The following is a 19660-nucleotide window of genomic DNA, read 5'->3' as shown; positions in this document are numbered from 1 at the left end:
TCTTCAGGATTGATCCTTTTGGTTGGTTAGTCTTTTAGATGTTAATATTACACTCCAGGTTGTCCTGACCTCCAGTCTGACATGAACCTACAGGACATTCAGCACATGCTGGTGTCTCAAAACTGAGTTTTATTAGATAGATATACTTTTAATTGTCCTGTCTTGTATTTGTTTTCCTCATATTGTCCTCTTCTGTCAAAAGAGTCAACTCTATTCAACTCCATTGAGATTGAGGTGCGATCATTAGTTGAGTCCTATCCATAAAAGTCTCCAAGCCAGCCACCCATGACAAGAGACAATTATTTGTGATCTTTATTCTGTTGTCAGTCCTCACTGCGGGATTTATCCAATCCTTACCCTCAGCTGCCAAACAATCTTTGGTCTTTTCTTACTTTGTGGATAAATATTTAAGCTTGCTTGTGTTTCAACAAGAAAGGTTGGCTCCTTCTTCAGGTGATATAAAATTAGATCACCAGTATCTAATATTTTGAAACCTATATTATCTAAGCCAAGACGAATGAAATAATTGCCAACTGATATAGAGGCTTTAATCACATTTTAATGGGTAATTTCAGTTATTTTAGCACCATATGGATGTGAAAATTCACACATTTGTGGAGCAGGGTTGGATCCAAACAGGGATGCACAGCCAAACTGACGTATGATTGAAGAAGACAGAAATATTACAATTAATATCTCCTAATTTTTGGGGGGATAAAACTTTTACAGCACAACAAGAAAGGGCACAAACAGTATATTTGAACAAACCTCCTTTGTAATGACTTATTATTGCACCTATTCCTGTTGAGAAAGTGCAATAATTTTGCCTCATGAATCACTCAAAATCAATTAAGAGAATCTACACAAAGGCTTTTAAGGTTTTGCCAAATAAGCACTGTCTATTCACCTCTTGCCAGGTTGCAGTCATGCCCTGCTGAGCTCAGTATTAGGGGAGCATTATCAAAGCTGGCATCAGACTCAAACATAAAAAGAAAATTAATGGTTTCAGATTATAAATCAAAGGTTGCAGAAAACCCACATTGTGGAAAAGCAATTGAGGGAGTATTAAAATGGTCTACCTCTCATTCTGAAGAATGTAAACATTTATTCGAGTTGAAGTTTTTTTCTGCCGCTTACAAATTGTACTGTAATTTGTTGTGTCAGTTGATTGGTGGAGATTTAAACAAACCCAGCCAGAGTATGATGGATGGCCACATGCAGGAGAGGCAGTCTAGTGCGACCTTTTCAGTTTTACACAGTCGGTCAGTACAAAGTCGGAACAAGTAAGGACACACTTTTCGGTCACTGTAAAACTCAATTGTGTAACTCAAAACTTCTTTGAATTGATGTGGAAGCTATTGTGAGACGTGTACCTGATGAGTAATGTTGGTCTTACACTAAACCACTTTTCAGATGATTTCATTGTTGCAGACAAACTTCCAATTTCTGTATAAAATCCTGAAAGTTTTTCCCAAGTTGCACCCTCATCTCATCCTTCAAAGCTCCCATCATATTGACGGTTTGGTGTGAGATGCTGATAAAAACTCAATCCAAGCCATCTGAAGTCTTCTCCTTGTCTTGACGTTCCAATAAAATAAAAAGTTTGATTATTGAAGGTTTTAGTCTCGGCTCATGCAAATAGTTCAATCACGTCTCCAGTGTCAACTATCAAAGGGCGTGCTATCTCTAGCACCTTCAGGAAGCGGGCAATATGACAATGTTTAGCACTGTGTTGCCAGTTGTCCGCTCACTCTGGGGAGGTGCAAGAATGTCTCAGTTCTGCTGAACTGTAGAAAAGGTGGAGAAATCAGTGGAGCTGTGCAGTGTAGGAGAGTGTCTCTTTGACGCGTCCTCCCATCTGTATTATGATGGAGTGGAGGAAGAAAAAAAGTGGACAGAAGCTGCTGCAGCCCTCAAAATGCACACACAGGAATAGCTACTTTGTTTCTGCTCTGTTTTTCTTCTTGTAAATTTCCACCAGGTGCGTGATGGGAAATAATCTCAAAATGTAAATAAATAGTAACCCTGCAAGATCCTCAGTCTTTTGACACACTGTCTTTAGATGTGAGAGGGTGTCAGACTTTATTCTTTTCAACGTCTTCACAAAGTTTTGGAGTGTATGGCCAGCATAAGTAGCTTACAGCCCAACTCTGTTAATCTTTTGTGTATCAAGATATGTAATTGGTAGTTTCAGCTGCCTCAGCCACTGCCATTGCTAACAAGCGCATAAAATCAATGCTAACGATGGCTCAGTTGCTTTAAGTGTCCCTATAAGCCATGCCAGTGGAACTACCGGGACCCTGGAACGAACTCACAGAAATGAAATGCAGTCATTTTTAATGTTAGGATGGGTTGTACTGAAAAGTTCATAATTTTGCCAATGAATGAAAAGCAGAAGTACGTAATGCATTAAAATAAGGGCTAACTTTTAAAACAAGAGAACAGACTGGGATATAGTCTATGTGTTAATGAATCATTCAGTGAAGATGGTGTGTGGTGTGCTGGCCTGCCTCTGCTCCTTCTCTCAGGTCTCCCTGGTGGTTTGACCCTTCCCACCTCGTTGAGTGATTGCTGTCACCTGCGTGCAGCCTTTAGAAGCTAGGTGATAATAAGATGGCAGCCTCTCTTGCACCCACTTTGGGGTTTGATTTCATGTTGTCCTGCCTTAGTTCCTGTTGCACAATGTTAACACTTACAGTGCCACAGAACCCAACATTGACACTCACTACAGTTCAGTTTGCTTACATTGAGTTGTACTTAATACATTATTTTGTTGCTATGCAGTGCTCCCTCTTTGTTCCTGAATTATGAATTCATAAATATCTGAATCTTCACACTGACCACTTTTTTTTTTTTTTTCATTCTGAATCAATCCTGAAAGGGCACACGAAGTAACAACTCATTATGAATTAAATATTAGTCACTCTTTTTGTGCCCCCTCATGTGAAGCTGATGAAGTGGACGTTGACTAAAAGCACCCACACTCTTAATTATCCATAACTTTAAGCTTTAATATAATCTGATGGGTGCATTATATAGAAATTCAGACCCGGTACAGTTGTCACGAACGTGAAAATGAGCTATGGAGACCAAAACTGTTTTTGTCCCAGGCTGTAAACATTTATTTCGGCTGTGAAGTTGGATATTTTAATGTGGGCTTATGGAAATTTGGACTTGTTTTGTAGCCAGCCTCAAGTGACCATTTGATGTAGGAAGTTGCTGTTTTTGGCACTTCTGCACTGGCTTAATTACGGCCATGGAGGTTGTAGCTTGGTGCCAGCTGGTAAAAGTGGGCCATCAATGGTCCAGACTTTGCATATTCCTGCAGCCGGTTTCCAAGATCTTGTGGGAAGCCTCACCAATCACATGGAGCTGTTATACTGGGGTGACTTAATACTTTTGTGGTGTGCTAGAGGTCACTGATCAAATCAAGTCAGTTTGAAGTATGAAGTCTGTGCTGTCATGTATCAAAGTAATGAGGAATTTTATATTCCAGCTTCCCTGGTGACAAGTGACAATTTTCATTTTGTTTCAAATATCTTCAAGCGTTTTCATTATTTCAAGACATCATTAAGTTCAAACGTAAGAGGCACAATCAGTGGTGTGTGTGTGTGTGTGTGTGTGTGTGTGTGTGTGTGTGTGTGTGTGTGTGAACCTTTCTTCTCCTTTATAACATATGCAGACATTCAAGTGCAGTATAAACCATGTGGACCATGAGTGGTACAGAATACGTGGTTCTACTCTGGGTACCCTTAAAGTTATTCTGTGGTGATAAAATATTCTGGTCTATACTTTCTGTTTGGACACAGACACACAAGATGAACTCTTGTAAGCGATTTCTGAGGAGACACCTCTTCTGGATTTTGGAGGGGATAACACTAAGCCTGTGACAAATACAGTGACTTCCTCTCACTACCCAAATTAGAAAAACAACTCACGCAGGAGAGAGATGGTCTGAATTGTAGTCATTTTCTCCCAGTTTGAAAAGGCCATCTATCTATGCTGTTTCATCAGCGCAGTATGGGCTCACGGTTTGGCTTCAGGAACAAGACAAGGGGATGGAGAGGTGAGGGAGCAAGCACACAGGTATGTTTTATTGATCAAGCACAAGATGGGAGAAAGCCCGTGAACATGAGAATGAATAATGCATTAGACAAGGGAAAGGGAAACAGAGATCTGCTCAAGCGTTGAGGTGAATTCTCGAAGCAACAGAGGGAAGAGAAGACACACAAGGGTTTTGGAGACAGTTTACTGTGTTGTAAGCAGCCACGCACCCCAGACTAATGGGTGAGTCAACCAGGACTCTTATGCTTGTTTGAATTGGTACAGACACTGTTATGGAATTTTCTATCCTTAGTAGTTGAGGCCACGTGTAAGCCTTGTGGTCCTCGGCAGTATTAATTGTTTGTCTTTGACTAGGTGCCACCATATCTCAACACTGTGGTGGCCAGGGTCGAAGAGGCCTGTTGCTGCCTTCCTAGACATAATAGATAGCTTGTTGTTGCCGTTCCAATCTGCGTAAACAGACATCTGTGTCCCCAGACTAGAATATGTTGACAATAACACCTCCAAGAGTAAAGACATTCTCTTTGACTAATTCTGGGGCGTATAGTATATGGGGTGTGATCTTTGGGTTTAAAGTATATCCACCATCACGAGTTCGTCAGAATGCGAGACCGACTCAAGCACTTCAGGTGTACTTTGAGAGTGTCTCTAATTCTCCTTGGCCAAATGTCAATAAATAATACAGCATAACACATCAGAGGCTCCTGAACACTTTCTTCCTTCCTGACCTCACCATTGACCTTTGACTTCAGCAATTTCTCCACAACAGACACCTGTGAGAGGTCTGCAGCCTTCTGCATGATGATAAGCTGATTACAGGTTTTTGTCACCCCTGACATATCCCATTTAACTCAAACCAGAGTGTTTCACTCTGACCATGGATTATAAGACAATGAGCCCCTGGGCAGAGACATGAATAAGGCCCCTCATCACTATGACTTAAAAGCAAGACGCCCAAACTGAAAGCAGCTGGAAGGATGAAGCAGACAGAGGCACACAAGGCGTCAGCAGCAGAACCCGAGAGAACAGAAAAGCCTGCGAGAGACACCGAAGAATGTGTATATATTATGGATAATAATAAAAATCTCTCATAACTCTCCGAGTATATCTGCTAAAGAACCTGCGGTGGCAACAGAAACGCCACGCTGTCCATCAGGAAACTCTGTAAATCACAGCGAGCTGACATCAGAGGGGAAACTAGAAAACATTTTTGTTTGGTGGTGTGTGACTTAGTGCTGTAAAGCATTACATCAAGTGAGAACAGAAGTAAGACTGACAGAGACACCATTCACCTTATTACAAGGCAGTGTAGCATCAAAATGATTTTAAACCGGTTATTTTATGGTAGAATAGTTACACAATGTTGCTTTAAGGTCACATCAACCAGTGGTATTCAAGGCTCATTTTCACCACCAGAATAGCTTGCTGTACATCGTTTCCAGACTGTTAAATACCGGCATGCATGCATACTGTACAGTACTACTGTACTATGGAAATCTTATGTACATCACTGTTTTCCAAAGTTTTAGTAGAAGAGAAAGTGTGTGGGGTTTAGTGGGAGGTTTTCCTTGGTGTTACGGAAGGCCTGAGGTTGTGGATTGTCATTTTCATTTATCGTTTTCATTTATTGTTTCAGAATGCAGGTGCTGTGAAGCCTTTTGAGACTCTAACCGCATTCAAGGGCTGTACACATAAACCTGACTTATGCCTTAATAAGAATGCTGCATGAAAACAAAAGTATGAAGGTCCAAAGGTTATATCTAACCAAACACTCAAAATCAATCAGCGGAATGCTGGTGATATTCAGTTTACTGTAAGAGGGACTGAGGAAATGATCTACATCTGTCTTGGCATTTTCGAGCTACATCTCAGTAATAGGATTTATTGTAAAAACATAAGCTTATGAATATTAATGTAGCAGGTCCAAGGGTTCACGAAAAAACAAACAAACAGCTGTGACCTGATCTGAAGCAATGCAATGCTATTACATCGTTTGTTGTTGGCTAAAATCACGTATTATGCATACATCGTGTTTGCTGGTGAAGTGGCAAGCTGTAACATTTTGCTGGTGATAACGTTAGCGAGCAAGCAAGCAACACTGTCCATCTGCCTGGACTGAGTGCTGGTCGTTTGTTGACTCCATTTCTAAGATAACGTTAGCTGGTGTTACACACTGTTGACATGTAGGAAAGCAGAGAGGGAAAGCACGGGCAAAAAAAAGTGATTAATTCATAATATAAATATGCTTCAGAATCTTACATCTTACAGAAAATGGCAGTTCAATATGTGCTGGGAAGGACACAATTGGAAATAATTCAATTTAATAGGAATGTACTGTATAAACTAAAAATGTGTGAATGTCTGTCTGTATGTCAGCCATGTGAGACTTGTGACATGGGACTTCCCATGGTGCCTTTTACCCAGCAAATGTTGTATTCAGTGCCCAAGGCCCCAAAGTTGGCCTAATGGGTCACTGTGGGGCATGATGACATGTAAGGCAAGACCCTGATGTGCGGTTACTGGGTACAATGAAACTAGAAAGTACCAGAAAGCCCTATCAGTAAAACAACTTTAGTTATTTTCATGCCATTAATTTCACCTGAGAGCCAGCAAAAAGTGAGCCAGCTCAGCCAGAGGAAGCACTCTATTCATGCTCTGTGGGCCTAAAAATGTGGATGCCAAAGAAAGCCTGAAATGTTTTCCCAGTATCTCCAGTGAGCAACTGTATGGGGTGCCATCTTCGCACATATCCAAGATACTCATTTCTTTTTAATACATCTATGTGACTCACTGATTCCCACACCAAACATTTGAGTTTAGTTGTTGCAAAAGTAAAAGTATGAATTACTTTGCTGATTTCAATCATTTTGCTCAGCGACTTTCAAAAGCTTTTATGTCACTACTATCTACAGTAGTTCCTTCATTTGCTGTTCTCATTTCAGAACTTCAGTCTGATACTGGTTCAAACTTTCGCTTAGTTGAATATAAACTAGGTCTGCACAAGGACTTTTTGAAATGGAGTCCCAGTTTGTGCCTCTTATGTATTACCTCAGGGTGGCAAGGTGGTGCAGTGGTTAGGTTCAAGAAGAAGATTCCCAGATCGTTCCCCGACCTTGGTGGGTTCAGTATAGAAACATCGGTCTCCCACAGTCAAAGACATGCAGGTTTAATTTGTGACTCAAATTGCCCATAGGTGTGAATATAAGTGTGAATGATTATTTGTCTCAATGTGTCCACCTTGTGACATGTTCCCTGTGATCATCACCCAAGTCGCCAGTTCATTACCCTGTGAACTTGTCCAAGGTGTACCCTATGCCGGCTGGGATCGGCTCCAGCCCCCTATAAACCTGATGAAGATAAGCAGTTATGGGAAATGGATGGAAAAAGATTGATGAATTACCCTTAAGTTTAAGTCTAATTTTCCAGAAAATAACCAGAAAGTGGTTTAAAGACACTAAGGTATTCTGAAGATATTTCTAGAATCCTTAAAAAGAAAGTTTGTTGCGTAGTAGAACATTTTTCTTCTGAAGTTGCGACTGCATTTCCTATCCAAAAATGATGTATGCCCTTGTCCCTTTTGTAAAGCACAAGAAAAATATTGAGCAAGGATCTAATTTCTGACCAGCTGGCACGAGGAAAAAGAGGCATAACTTGAGAGACGGATTAAAGATCTCTTTTTATCTTGCACCACACAGCAAAAATGTTTTATGCAGATGGTCGGAAGAGTGTTTGAGGACTGTGGAAATACAGTGAGAGCTGACCTTTTCAAAGATCAAGTGGTATTTATTTTTCATAAAATGGATACTTACTGGTTGAATCCACAGGGCACGACTGTGACGCTTTATAGAACTGATTGCAGCCATTCTAGACACGAAGCTCGAGATGAACTGTGATCAGGCAGCAGCAGTTAGAGGTGGCAAAAATCTACAGTCAAGTCAGACAGTTACCAGCAGCCTTTAGCTTTACAATCTGTAAGATCCAAGTTTGGACATAAATGTATTATTATCAACCGCACTAGAATCTAGCATTAAATTTTACAAAACAATCACACTAAATCAGGACCAATAAGCTCTTTGATCAGTTGACAGCCAAGCGTTTCCTGTTATGCCGTAGCTCTTGTAGTTAGTGAAGATCAACTGCGGTGCCTGGCTCTAAGATTTTAGGCTGTTTTATGTGCCTCCAGCTATCAGTTATACTTTACTATTAACCAAGTTAGCATAACCTTGATCAATCCGTACAAGTGTTTTAAAAGTTGTTTGCTTGTTGTCTGACAAAGTATGAATTCAGGCTTTTTACAAATCACGATCATGATGAACTTTTTGATCCCTTTATGACAATCAAAACACAGTGAAATCTGTTCATTTTGGGTTCATACCAGTGAAGTAAGCAAGATATTTAGATGAAAATTGACTTCACGTTTGGTGGGAACACACCGTAATGCTTGTGATTCCACTGTAAGTGCCACAGAGTGTTTTTAGAAGAGGCACTCAGCTCTGGTCCAAGGAGAATGGCAAAAAAGAAACAACTACAAATAAACTAACAAAATCCGGCAGGCAAAACACTCTTACTTCGGAAGCACTCTGGTGGGATATGAAGCTGCATGGAGAACAGACTAAAATTGCATCACAGAGGCATGGCCTCTGTCTCACATCTAACGGTAATATATTAAAGGCACAAACTGGAGCTGTTTGTAAGATTAATAGCTCAGCAGCCACCTATTTGCACCTGCCACATCATGACTGATGAACTGAAGCTGACAGCGATGCTTTCTAGTGACAAGCGCCGCAAAGCTTGTGAATCAATAACGCTGATGATTTAATATGTCACTGCAGTATGAAGATTGTGTGGAAAAGCTTTGTTTGCACATGTTCTGAACATCTTTAGTTGAAGGATCAAAATGGGATATTCATGCTTGACCCTCAGTGTTGTCGCTATCGGTCCCAAATGGCTAAAGCAATCAAGAACTGCCATTTTGAACACAACTGTGTCTTCTTTGAAGCAACCCACTCTTCACTTTTTACACAGTATGTTAAACACAGCAAAGATATTTTACTTTTTAGGACTCAAAATGGCAGAACAAATTCTTGTCCCAGGAAAAAGAAAATGGTTTCCTGTCATAGCTCCACCTACTGACTGATGTGTGTAATTTCTTTAGCTGACTTCAGGAGGCGATTTGAAACGTTTCCATAGATTTGATTGCTCTGGGAATTTTGTTCTCCCAGGTCCAGACTGTTTGAAGGCAAACAAGGAAGAAGTAAAGGAAGAAAAATCTTAAGAAATGCAATAGGCGTTCCAGCACCTGCAGTGCTTGGACCTCAAACTGCAGCTGAACTGAAAATATCTCTTAAAGCGTTTTTCCTATGGGTCTATTTAATCAAACTGTGTCTCTAAGGTACTTATAACCTGGATTATACTTGACGGCCCAAGGTAGGAAGAAAAAAAAGAGTTAAAGAGTCACAAAAGGGCCAGAGGATGCTTCAAAGACTACAGATGAGTCTGTCATTGGAGCTCTGATTGGTGCTGGGGGGGGGGATTGCCCAAGGCCAATCTGATGGATCCTGCTCCAACTGTTCATTTAAATTCCTCTGACTGACTCTTTTTATTGTAGTTGGTGCAATTCTCATGTTCCATGTAAATCCACCCAGTAAAAAGGCCACATGTTCAACAGTGCACGAAGCCACACTCATTAGATATATCTAATTAATGCCTGACAAGTTAGGTGCAACAAAATATTTTAACGAGTCCAGCTCGTCTCATCAGAGAGAATGCATAAACTATATAACATGCCGGTTCCTGGCAAATTTCCCTCCGTCCCTCATGTGTTCGTCCGACATAAATACAACAGGACTACACATAAAACTCTTCAGCGTTTCCTGGTTGAGGAATGACAAGATGACATGCATTTTTTTTTTTTTTTTTAGTCGAGCCAAACATTTAATACACACCATGGCAGGAGACATGCACTTTCAGCACTTTCTCATCTGTAGCTCTCATTTTTAAAACACACATACAAACCATAAAATAATTTAAAACAAAAACACATTTAAAAAAGGGGTTACACATTTTTCTTTTTTCTTTTTTTATATATATACATGTTCATACTGCTTCATAAAATGTATCACAGAAATTAGCTTTTGACACTGAGCAAACCATAGGAACCAACTTAGGTATTACACTGACACTGTGCTTGTTGATACTGTAGTTAGCAGAAAAAACTGTGAACTGGTGACATCCGAGAGGGAATGTCACAGAGAGGACAAGCATTGGAAAGAAGAGTCTGTATGGGGAGAAAGTTGAGGAGGACAAGGAGGAAGAGGAGGACGAGGAGGAGGAGGGTGGGTCTATATTTGTCCCTCTTTGATGAGAAACAATCCAAATGTGCTGAAGGGCACAAGAGGTCGATCGCTAGGCGTAGAAGGTCTCTACTTTCACTGACTGACAGAACATCGTCATGGAGAAGACCAGGCCCAGGATCTGCACAAACACAAGAAACAAAATCAGTCATTAATGGGTTCAGATGTCCACGTGGAAAGTCACAGTGAAAGGAAAAGAAACTTTTTTTGTTTGGCTCACTCTCTGTATCATGATGTACTCTGCTCGGACAAGAAATGGCAACAACTCACCCATTATATCCAAATCTAATTATGTTTATCTCTTGGATAATGTGTAGTTTAAGAAAAAAAAGAGCATCCTCGCACTCCAATCTGTATGTAGAATAGAGTGTGTTGATGCACTTTCTTCTATATTACACATCACACAAAAAATGCATTTCTTTGATAACATCAAACATCTGTTGTGTTCAGTTCTCATTTTTATTGATTTAAACCTAAATTACATTAAGTTAGTCAGAATGCGTGTGTGTGTGTGTAACAAAACACTGACATTAGTTTATTTTCTGTTTTTTGACACCAAGCCAGGATTTCAGATCACCTGTTTCACAGTTTTGGTTGATCAGCAGGTAAATTATTTTAAAATAACGAAAAACTCATTAAAGCCCCACCATGTAACCTTTCTACCATAAAACTGCAGTTTTTAAATCATGTCGGTGCTACATTAACTTGTAATCAGGTGGATGGTGTCTCTGTAATTTCCACTCTTTTATTAGGAGAATGGAAACTTTCTGGGTATGATCACTTGTACAAAGTACATAACGCTTTACGGCACTAAGTCACCAACTATTTCACTGATTTTGGTGAAACTGGGTCATATTTTGTGGACAAAGACAGACGTTGATAAAGGTAGGCCAAGAAGAGAAAGTGACCAAGCAAGAGATCACTGGACTAGAATAAATCTGGGACTGACTTTTAGTTGTTGGCGAGCGCTTCATGAATTAAAAGGTTGAAAGACGGATACCAAGCTGGGCTTGTTGCTGAATAACTGGCTGCTATGTCTTGTGTTGTTGCACTTGCTTGATGTTTGGCTGTTAGCAAAGTTGCTGACTCACTAGTTTTTGATCATAAATAATATGATCATAACACAGTGGTATTAAACTCTGAAACTGGAGGTGCTAAATTGCAAAGATACCAATTTCTAGAGTGCATACCACATTGGCGGAATCATTACCAAAGTGGCATAGGTTCAGGTCTGGAACAGGCTTGAATATAATGTAGACATAGTCTGAATGAGTTAAATCACATAGATCCAACTTTTTAAGTGTAAATGAATGATGAATTATTTATCTAGTCTAAACCAGTTCATTGCATTAGACTGCATTAGAATTATTCCTGTATCTCCTTGTTAATAGGATCTGTGATGGATTTTAACACTTTCCTGTACACTTTTCAGTGTTACTCCCATTGGCGTCACTTGGTACTTGAGGGAATTCATGATGAAACACTTCTTGAAGGCTTCAAACACCCAAAACATTCACCCAAAATGAATTTTCCCATCCTTATTAAAAAAGCTCAAACAAAATATTTAAAAACAAATCTGTACTGGAGGTTTTTTCCTCCAGCACTTCATTCTCGGGTGCCATCCCGTGTCCAGGAGGGCTGTGGACTCCAAATGTTAATCTGTGGTTTATTAGTGAAGTGTGCCTATGGACTACACCACAGACCAGAATCTTTTATAACAGTGACAGACAGACAGATATACGTCTCTATCCTCACTGCAACACCTTGTCATGAATTGTGATGAACCAGTGTGGGTCCCATCTCTCTCCCGGGTCCATGCACTTTCCTAATTGTGACTTCCAGCGTCCCTACACACAGGGGTGTGTGGACACGGGAGAACAGCCAGGAACTTGCTCTTGTTCTCTGGTACCAGAGCTGGAGCTCGCTGGAGGCTGTCTCGCGGCTGGAGAGCCTGTGTTGGTGCTTTGGGTCAGGCTTCGAGGGGCTGAAATCCCTGCTTGGGCCCACTGAAACATGCTTGAGGCTGGTTATAGGATTTAGGTTAAGCTCAGGTAGTGCTGAGAGCTGGTATCTTGGCATGGAGAGCCTCATGGAGCTATGTCATTCATTCAGAAACACAGAGTAGAATTGTTTTTAACTTGCTGATCAGAAAGACAGCTCATTTATTTCCCCCAAGCACAAGAAGGGAAGTCAAAAGATGAATCACATGATTGGCGGAAAATTGGCAGAAGTCAATGAGCTTTCTCAGTTACCAATGGATTTATTCAGGAGAACTGGATACAGTGTTGGAGACAGGGCTCCATTCATTCTTATAGAAGCTGCTGATGGATGTATTCGCCTATAGAACTGGGTACTGAAACCAAACATGGCACCTTTGGCCATGCCCATTTAGGACACAAGAAGTGTATACCATTTCATATCATTGACGCAGCTTTTATTGCGTTATTTTCAAGCAACAAACTTCATGACTGTGAAGTGAATCCTATGCAAAAATGCCAAAAACTGCAGCCCCTTGAACAGCCACTTGAACAGCCACTGGCGACAGAACAAGTCTCCATAAGCCCCCATTGTTACGACCCCTCCCTTTCTGCCCACCATGAGGCAGGTGATTGGTTCCTGCAGGTGCTGGCAGTCAGGGAGTGGCCTTCCACCAGGTTATAAATACCACTCACCATTCGTTCTCTCTCTCTCTCTCTCTGCTCCACATTGCTCCTGGTTTTTGGGTTTGTCTTGGGTTTGTTTCCTTTTTGCATTCAACAGACACATACATTCCTCACCCATCCATACATTACATTCACTACTGATACTGCCACTCTCCACGCCTCAAGTAGTTGTGGGTAATTTACAATAAACATTCTTTATTCTTCACTAACCCTTGACCTCATCGCCTTTGTCACATATCTTGAGTCAGTTTGTGACACCCATATTAAAATGGTAAAATGTTACTGAACTGATCAAATTCTGATAGCGATGATGGTCATTTCACAGAATGTGTTATTTCTTCTTTCAAGGTTACATAAACATGCTTTAATTTGCCTTCCTTGCCTGAGGAGAAAACATAATTGTATAATTCTCTGTATTGTATAATGCTGTGAGTCAGCTGAGATATTTGTGATAAGGCAAATGATTACATCTCCCAGGTTTTCATTTTGCTGCATGTAGGATTTTCAAAAAAGGGCACTGAGAGTCAGGCCACTAAAAATGAGCCTGCGGCATCAGAGGAGCCCCTGTATGATATTTCTGCTCTCGGATTGTGGAAGCATATCACGTAACACTTGGCTGGAAAGGAGATAAAAGACTTTTATGGAAGGCAAACCCTCCTATGTGGTCTTCAGCGTTAACACAAGAGGCTTATATGGACTCCTGCTGTCTAGAGAAATCCTGCGCTCAGCGTTTGTTGCAAAGGACACTATGCGTATTAGGTTTATTTATCACAAAGTAAGAGCCTCTGTCTGAGGAGGCAGATATCGAGGAGCGGGTTAATGAGTCCTGAAAAAGAAATTATTCACACAATTTAAAAAGCTATAATTACCTGAGTAAGTGCTGTGCATAGAGCGAAGATCCAAAGTGCCACCAGGTTCTCGTTAAGCCAGTCCTTTACCCGCTCATAGCATGGCTGTGGAGACACACACAGGATGAGCAAACATTAGCAAACTCTCTACTTAGATGTCCAGGGCTGGTATACAATCATATACAATCTCCTCCTGCTTTAAACAGCTGTGATAGAAAATGCTCTTTGGCTAAAAGATCCCCTGCGGCAACATCCTTATCTCCCACTCCTCCTCCTCCTGCTTCCTCCTCCTCTGACCTAATATTCTTTGGGCAAACTTTCCAAAATTCAAGCAAGTCCCCGTTGACCTTGTCTCCCTTCAGCTGTACAAACAGGAGTAATGTGAATACTGGAGAAGCACATTCACTGACGGTATCATTTAGACATGTGAATGGGCTGAATTTTTCACGTCTGACATTGCTTGAATGCATTCTGAAAGCAACTCGACGAAAAAAAAAGGAAGAAAGAAAAACATTCTCTATTCTCTCACTACTTTTTTGTCACTAAAAGACGTTTTCACAGCAAGAGTACAATAAAATCTAAAAACAGTAGAAAAAAAATCCCTCGACTATGCGCAGAAAGAATAGAACGATAATTATTATTAATAGAAGCAATAGAGCAATGCCCTTTTGGGTCAGGGATGGAAGTAAGTAATGAAAAGGAGACGAATCTTGAAAGCAAAGAAAGTGGCTTCCTATGAACAGTTGAAAGCTGACATTAAAAGTGACAGGTGTGGCATTTCCCCCAAGATATTAGTGCCAAACTGCAGCGGTGAAATCTAACTATGGACATTTATTCAAGTACTGTGCTTAAGTGCAATTTTGAAGCACTTAAAGACTTGAAGCACTTCTCTGAACATTTATTTGATAGCTTTAGTTTCTAGTTGCAGATTTAGATTATTTATAAACTAATAAGGTGATGAACTCATGGATGCATCGGTTAAACGTTCACCACTTTAAGTATATTTCGATGTAAACACTGTTTCTTGAATGACACTTCGAATACAGGACTTTTGTCTGTGATAAAGTATTTCTGCACTGTGCTACTTTAACTTCAAATACAGAAAATAAATAAATAAATATATATATCTGAGTACTTCTTCTACTAGTGCCAAAGTGTGTGTTTGATTATGTTACACTGTAGAAAAGACAGCCTGGCACACTGTAGTAAAAGGTAAGGTGCTATCATAACAGGCAGCACCGCTGTTCTAATTAAATTATTCATTTCTGCAGACATGTTTTCCTGATTGTACTATTTTTTTTAAAGTCTCCTTACATCATGAAGCTGAGTCTGAGGCAGGGAAACTAAACACAATCTACTCTCTACAGTCTAACCTGCATTTCACTGCTGGCTTCCTGAAACATTGAGGAACCCTAAAAATATATTTTCTTAAGCACAAGGTGAAGTGATTCTGGGCTGAATCAATATGGAAAGTCGTGCAGTAAGAAAAAACATTTTTTTTAGAGCAGCTTCAGTGTTATTTATCATACTGCTACCCAATTGCAACACTCCTGGACTGCAGAGCTGCATCTGAAAATATATAGATTCATATTTTTATTGTTTGTCCACTGCAGGCATATAAAACAAAAACACACACACACACAGACACAGAAGTAAACATGAACCATCTGAGCCCAGCCTCAGCACAGGGATTACATTCACAGTGCTACAAGGTTAACATCCAAGCTAAACAACAAAACAAGCCCAAGTAACAAAAGAAACTAAAATAAAGGATCCAATTAATAGCTTTTCTGAGCTTTCAACTACATCTCATGGCCTTCGTCTGTGAATTGACATGACTCATGTCATTATCAGTGGTTGTGTATAACAGCCCTCAGTCAATCTCCTCCTTGATCTCCTTGCTCTAGTCGTCCACTGACTCCTGACTGATGCCTTTGACCTTTACTCAGTCAATACACTGTGACAGGTTTTGGTCTGGTGTTCATAGACAGATGATGTTGTCTGTTTCTGATCTTTTTTCAGTGTTCTTGCTTTTTCATGAATCTTAAGATGTTGACTTATGACTTTAAAACTCTGGCTGGAGTCCCAAGGGAATGCCCTTGGTGGTCCGTGCTGATTTAGCAGTGTTTGTTCTGGTCTTATGCAAGGTGGGATTTTCATCATCTACATCTTGGCCTGGACTTCCCCCTGGATCTGCACTTCTGTCCTTTCTCTATCTTCCTCCCCAAGGATAAGATGTTCTGAATCTGCTCTGTGTAGGAGCTTCATTTGCTGAGTAGTGCCTCAATTAAAAGCTCTGAAAAGGTTGTAGGTGTATAATTGGACTTGTGGCACTGACTGTTACCAAAGGTCAAGAATGAAAATCTAGCCTTAAAAACAAAATAGGTAATTCGTCATTGTGTTTCAAAACATCACTAATGAACATTTTATAATCTTCCACCTCTAATGTTCAAATTTAGAAGACTTGGTTAGAGTCAGAGAAAGATCACAGTCATGGTTAATGAGTAACCCAAAGGATAAGTTCACTTTTTCAAGTTTCATCCATCTCCCAACATACTTCCAATGGAAGAAATGGCAGATAAACTCCACAGCACTCATTCTGCACAGTTTATCTGAAGCTAATCAAATGGTGCATTGTTTATGTTTTTGTATTGGGTTAATGAATGGGACAACAGATATATTAAGTGGACAATAACTGGGACAATGTTTGGCAAACTGGGATGTCTGGACACTGTACTTGTCATTCAAATGCAGGCTTTTCAGTGTGGAGAACTTGATTCATCAATGGTCAGTCCAGTCAGTGCACAGCAGTCCAAGATCTCTTATGCTGAATGGTTTATTGAAGCTTGGCCAAGGAAAATGGAGGATTTATCAATACGCTTATCATGACATGATGCCACCTCAGTTCTGAAGAAGCTGTCTTCTCTGTCCGTCTATCTGCCCTGAGAACACAGAGCCACAACGACGCTGTTCATACTCTGCTCAATTGCATTAGGAAATATAGTGACCAGACTCCAATGTCTGTCATCAATGCACTGGTCTATGAGTCATAGACAAACATCACAGGCTACACAAGCTGCCAGCATGCTAATGATTAGTGGTCATGCTTAAGAGAAAGTCTTTTCAAAAGAGCTCCAGGAGGCTTACTCCTTTCTTTGCAAAGTACCTGGCAATGAAAGTGCTGCATTCATAGTGTCCATAGTGTTGAAATATGTGCTCAGTAGGTGAGGTAATTGTCCCCCATTCTGATGAAAACACCTTTGGTGCATGCATAAGTGCATACGTGTGCAAATGCATGAATGCATTTGAATACACAGTTAAGGGTCCCGGTTTAGGGGTTTGAAAATATGGTCACTCCATTAAGAATCTTTTAATGGCCAGTATGAGCAGGAGGGATGATGTTTCAGTGTTCATATGGGGAGTTAAATATGGTTTTAAGACAGACAGGCAGTGGTCTTTTCAACAGTAGGGGGATGGTGAGGGTGTGCGTTTATGGGTTTTTATTCTCTTATGGGTGTGTTCAAACCAAAGTGGTGTTCTTTAAAACTCACTTTTTAAAGCTCACTTTAGTTGTGAATAGACTGGAAACAAGCAACAGTCTTTGGAGAGGTTTTGAAATTGTCACTTTCAGGCAAACATGTATTTTGTACATTTGCAGCCTTTCAAACTGTGTGTTTGTGTCATCAAACCTCTTTTTTTTAATGGGTCCTTTTGTGCAAGTTGTCTGTCAATAAAAGCGTGAAAAAAAAAACGTTTTACTCTGCGAATATACTTTTACATTGTTCCGCAGCTGCTAATGACAAGGATCCTAAGAATTGAAAGCTTGCAGCATGGATCAGGCTTTATTCCAGCTCTATTCATTACTAAGCTATGTACTTATTTCAATCAGGTTTTTGAGCTCACCACAGTACAGAAACAGCTCTTATTAGAGTGTTAAATGACATAAGGTTGAACACTGACTCAGGCAAAGTATCAGTTCTGGTCCTGCTGGATCTCAGTGCTGCGTTTGACACTGTGGATCACAGCACACTGCTGAAAAGGTTGGAAACATGGGCAGGACTCCGTGGAACAGTCCTAGAATGGTTCAGGTCCTACTTGGAGGAACAGAGTTATTTTGTGACCATTGGAAGTAATCAATCAGATCGAGTGGCTATGACATGTGGGGTTCCTCAGGGGTCAGTTCTTGGACCCCTTTTGTTCAGCCTATATATGCTGCCTTTGGGTCAAATTCTATTCTGCAGAATTCTAATGTCAACTATCATAGTTATGCAGATGACACACAGATATATCTTGCGCTGTCCCCAGATGACTGCAGTTCTATAGAGTCATTGTGTAACTGTCTAGAGCAAGTCAAAAATTGGATGAACCACAATTTTCTTCAGTTAAATCAAGAAAAAACTGAGGTAATTGTTTTTGGCAATAAAGAGAAGAGGGTTGCTGTCAGTAAACACCTTGAGTTACTGTCTCCAGAAACTAAAGACCAAGTTCGAAACCTTGGCGTGTTGATAGACTCAGATCTGACCTTCAACAGTCACATAAAATCAGTCACCAAAACAGCCTTCTACCAACTTAAGAACATATCCAGAGTTAAGGGCTTTATGTCCCAAACAGATCAGGAGAAGCTGATCCATGCTTTCATCTCCAGTAGACTTGACTACTGTAATGGTCTTTTGACTGGACTCCCCCAAAAAAGTATCAAACAGCTGCAGCTCATTCAGAACGCAGCAGCTCGAGTTTTGACCAGAACAAAGAGATCAGAACACATCACCCCAGTTCTTAAGTCTTTACACTGGCTCCCAGTTAGCCACAGAATAGATTTTAAAGTTCTGCTACTAGTTTACAAATCACTGAATGGTTTAGGCCCACAATACATAAACGAAATGTTAGTAGAATATAGACCCAGTAGGGCTCTGAGATCTACTGACTCAGGTCAGATAGTGGAGCACAGAGTTCAAACCAGACACGGTGAAGCAGCATTTAGCAGTTATGCTGCTCACAACTGGAACAAACTACCAGCAGGACTGAAATCAGCCCCAACTCTTAGCACTTTTAAATCCAGGTTAAAAACTTTTCTATTTTCACGTGCTTATGGCTGAGCTCTTTTAAAGAACTTTTAAAGAATTTTTAATCATAATCCAGTGATTCGTTTATTGTTTTAAATTGTTTTCAAATTTGCTATTTTAATGATTTTAAATGACATTCTGATGTTTTTAATTAAATTTTCTTCTCTTTTTAATTTTTTATTTCTATTGCTATTGCTTGTCTTAATGTCAAATGTCTTTCCTTGCCTCTGTAAAGCACTATGAATTGCCTTGTGTACGAATTGTGCTATACAAATAAACTTGCCTTGCCTTGCCTTACTGAAGAGAAGTATAAGATTTTTATCTGTGGCAAATAAAAAAAATAAAAAATTTGCCTCAAGAGATTTCAATAGCATAAACCAGCAGCCTTGAGTGGCCTTGGTGACTCCTTTTTGTGAATTGGAGCTTGATCTCTGCAGAATGATTTGATATCGAACTGGGAAGTGGAAAAAAAGAAGGATCAAATTGACCACTATTGACATTCTGTGGGCTTTGTAGAATTAGAAGAATAGAAACAAACGAGCAGAGCTGTTATGCTTCAGGGTGAACTGCACTACCTGAATCCTTGAGCTGTAGGATAAACATTAATTATAACACAAAACTCTGCAGATTAATTTGTTGTCAAAATGTCTTTCACACTTGAAGGGCCA

At 40.2% G+C, this 19660-nt stretch overlaps 1 protein-coding gene across 4 annotated transcripts in view; it reads right to left on the bottom strand.

Annotated features, from left to right (window-relative positions):
• Positions 1 to 9967: 9967 nt before the first annotated feature.
• tspan4a (tetraspanin 4a) overlaps positions 9968 to 19660 on the bottom strand; it is a 151008-nt gene continuing 141315 nt past the window's right edge. For all 4 annotated transcript variants that reach the window (XM_010735709.3, XM_019275857.2, XM_019275854.2 and 1 more), the window contains exons 7-8: positions 13951 to 14034; positions 9968 to 10539 (exon numbers count right to left, since the gene is read on the bottom strand). In XM_010735709.3, the coding sequence (XP_010734011.1) occupies positions 10471 to 10539; positions 13951 to 14034 (153 nt within the window). In that variant the 3' untranslated portion in view covers positions 9968 to 10470. The remainder of the gene's footprint in view (positions 10540 to 13950; positions 14035 to 19660) is intronic.

This window comes from Larimichthys crocea, chromosome VIII, assembly GCF_000972845.2.
Source record: "Larimichthys crocea isolate SSNF chromosome VIII, L_crocea_2.0, whole genome shotgun sequence".
Taxonomy (NCBI): Eukaryota; Metazoa; Chordata; class Actinopteri; family Sciaenidae; genus Larimichthys; species Larimichthys crocea.
The sequence above is the reverse complement of the archived record's forward strand: the minus strand, read 5'-3'. Positions and strand labels throughout refer to the sequence as shown.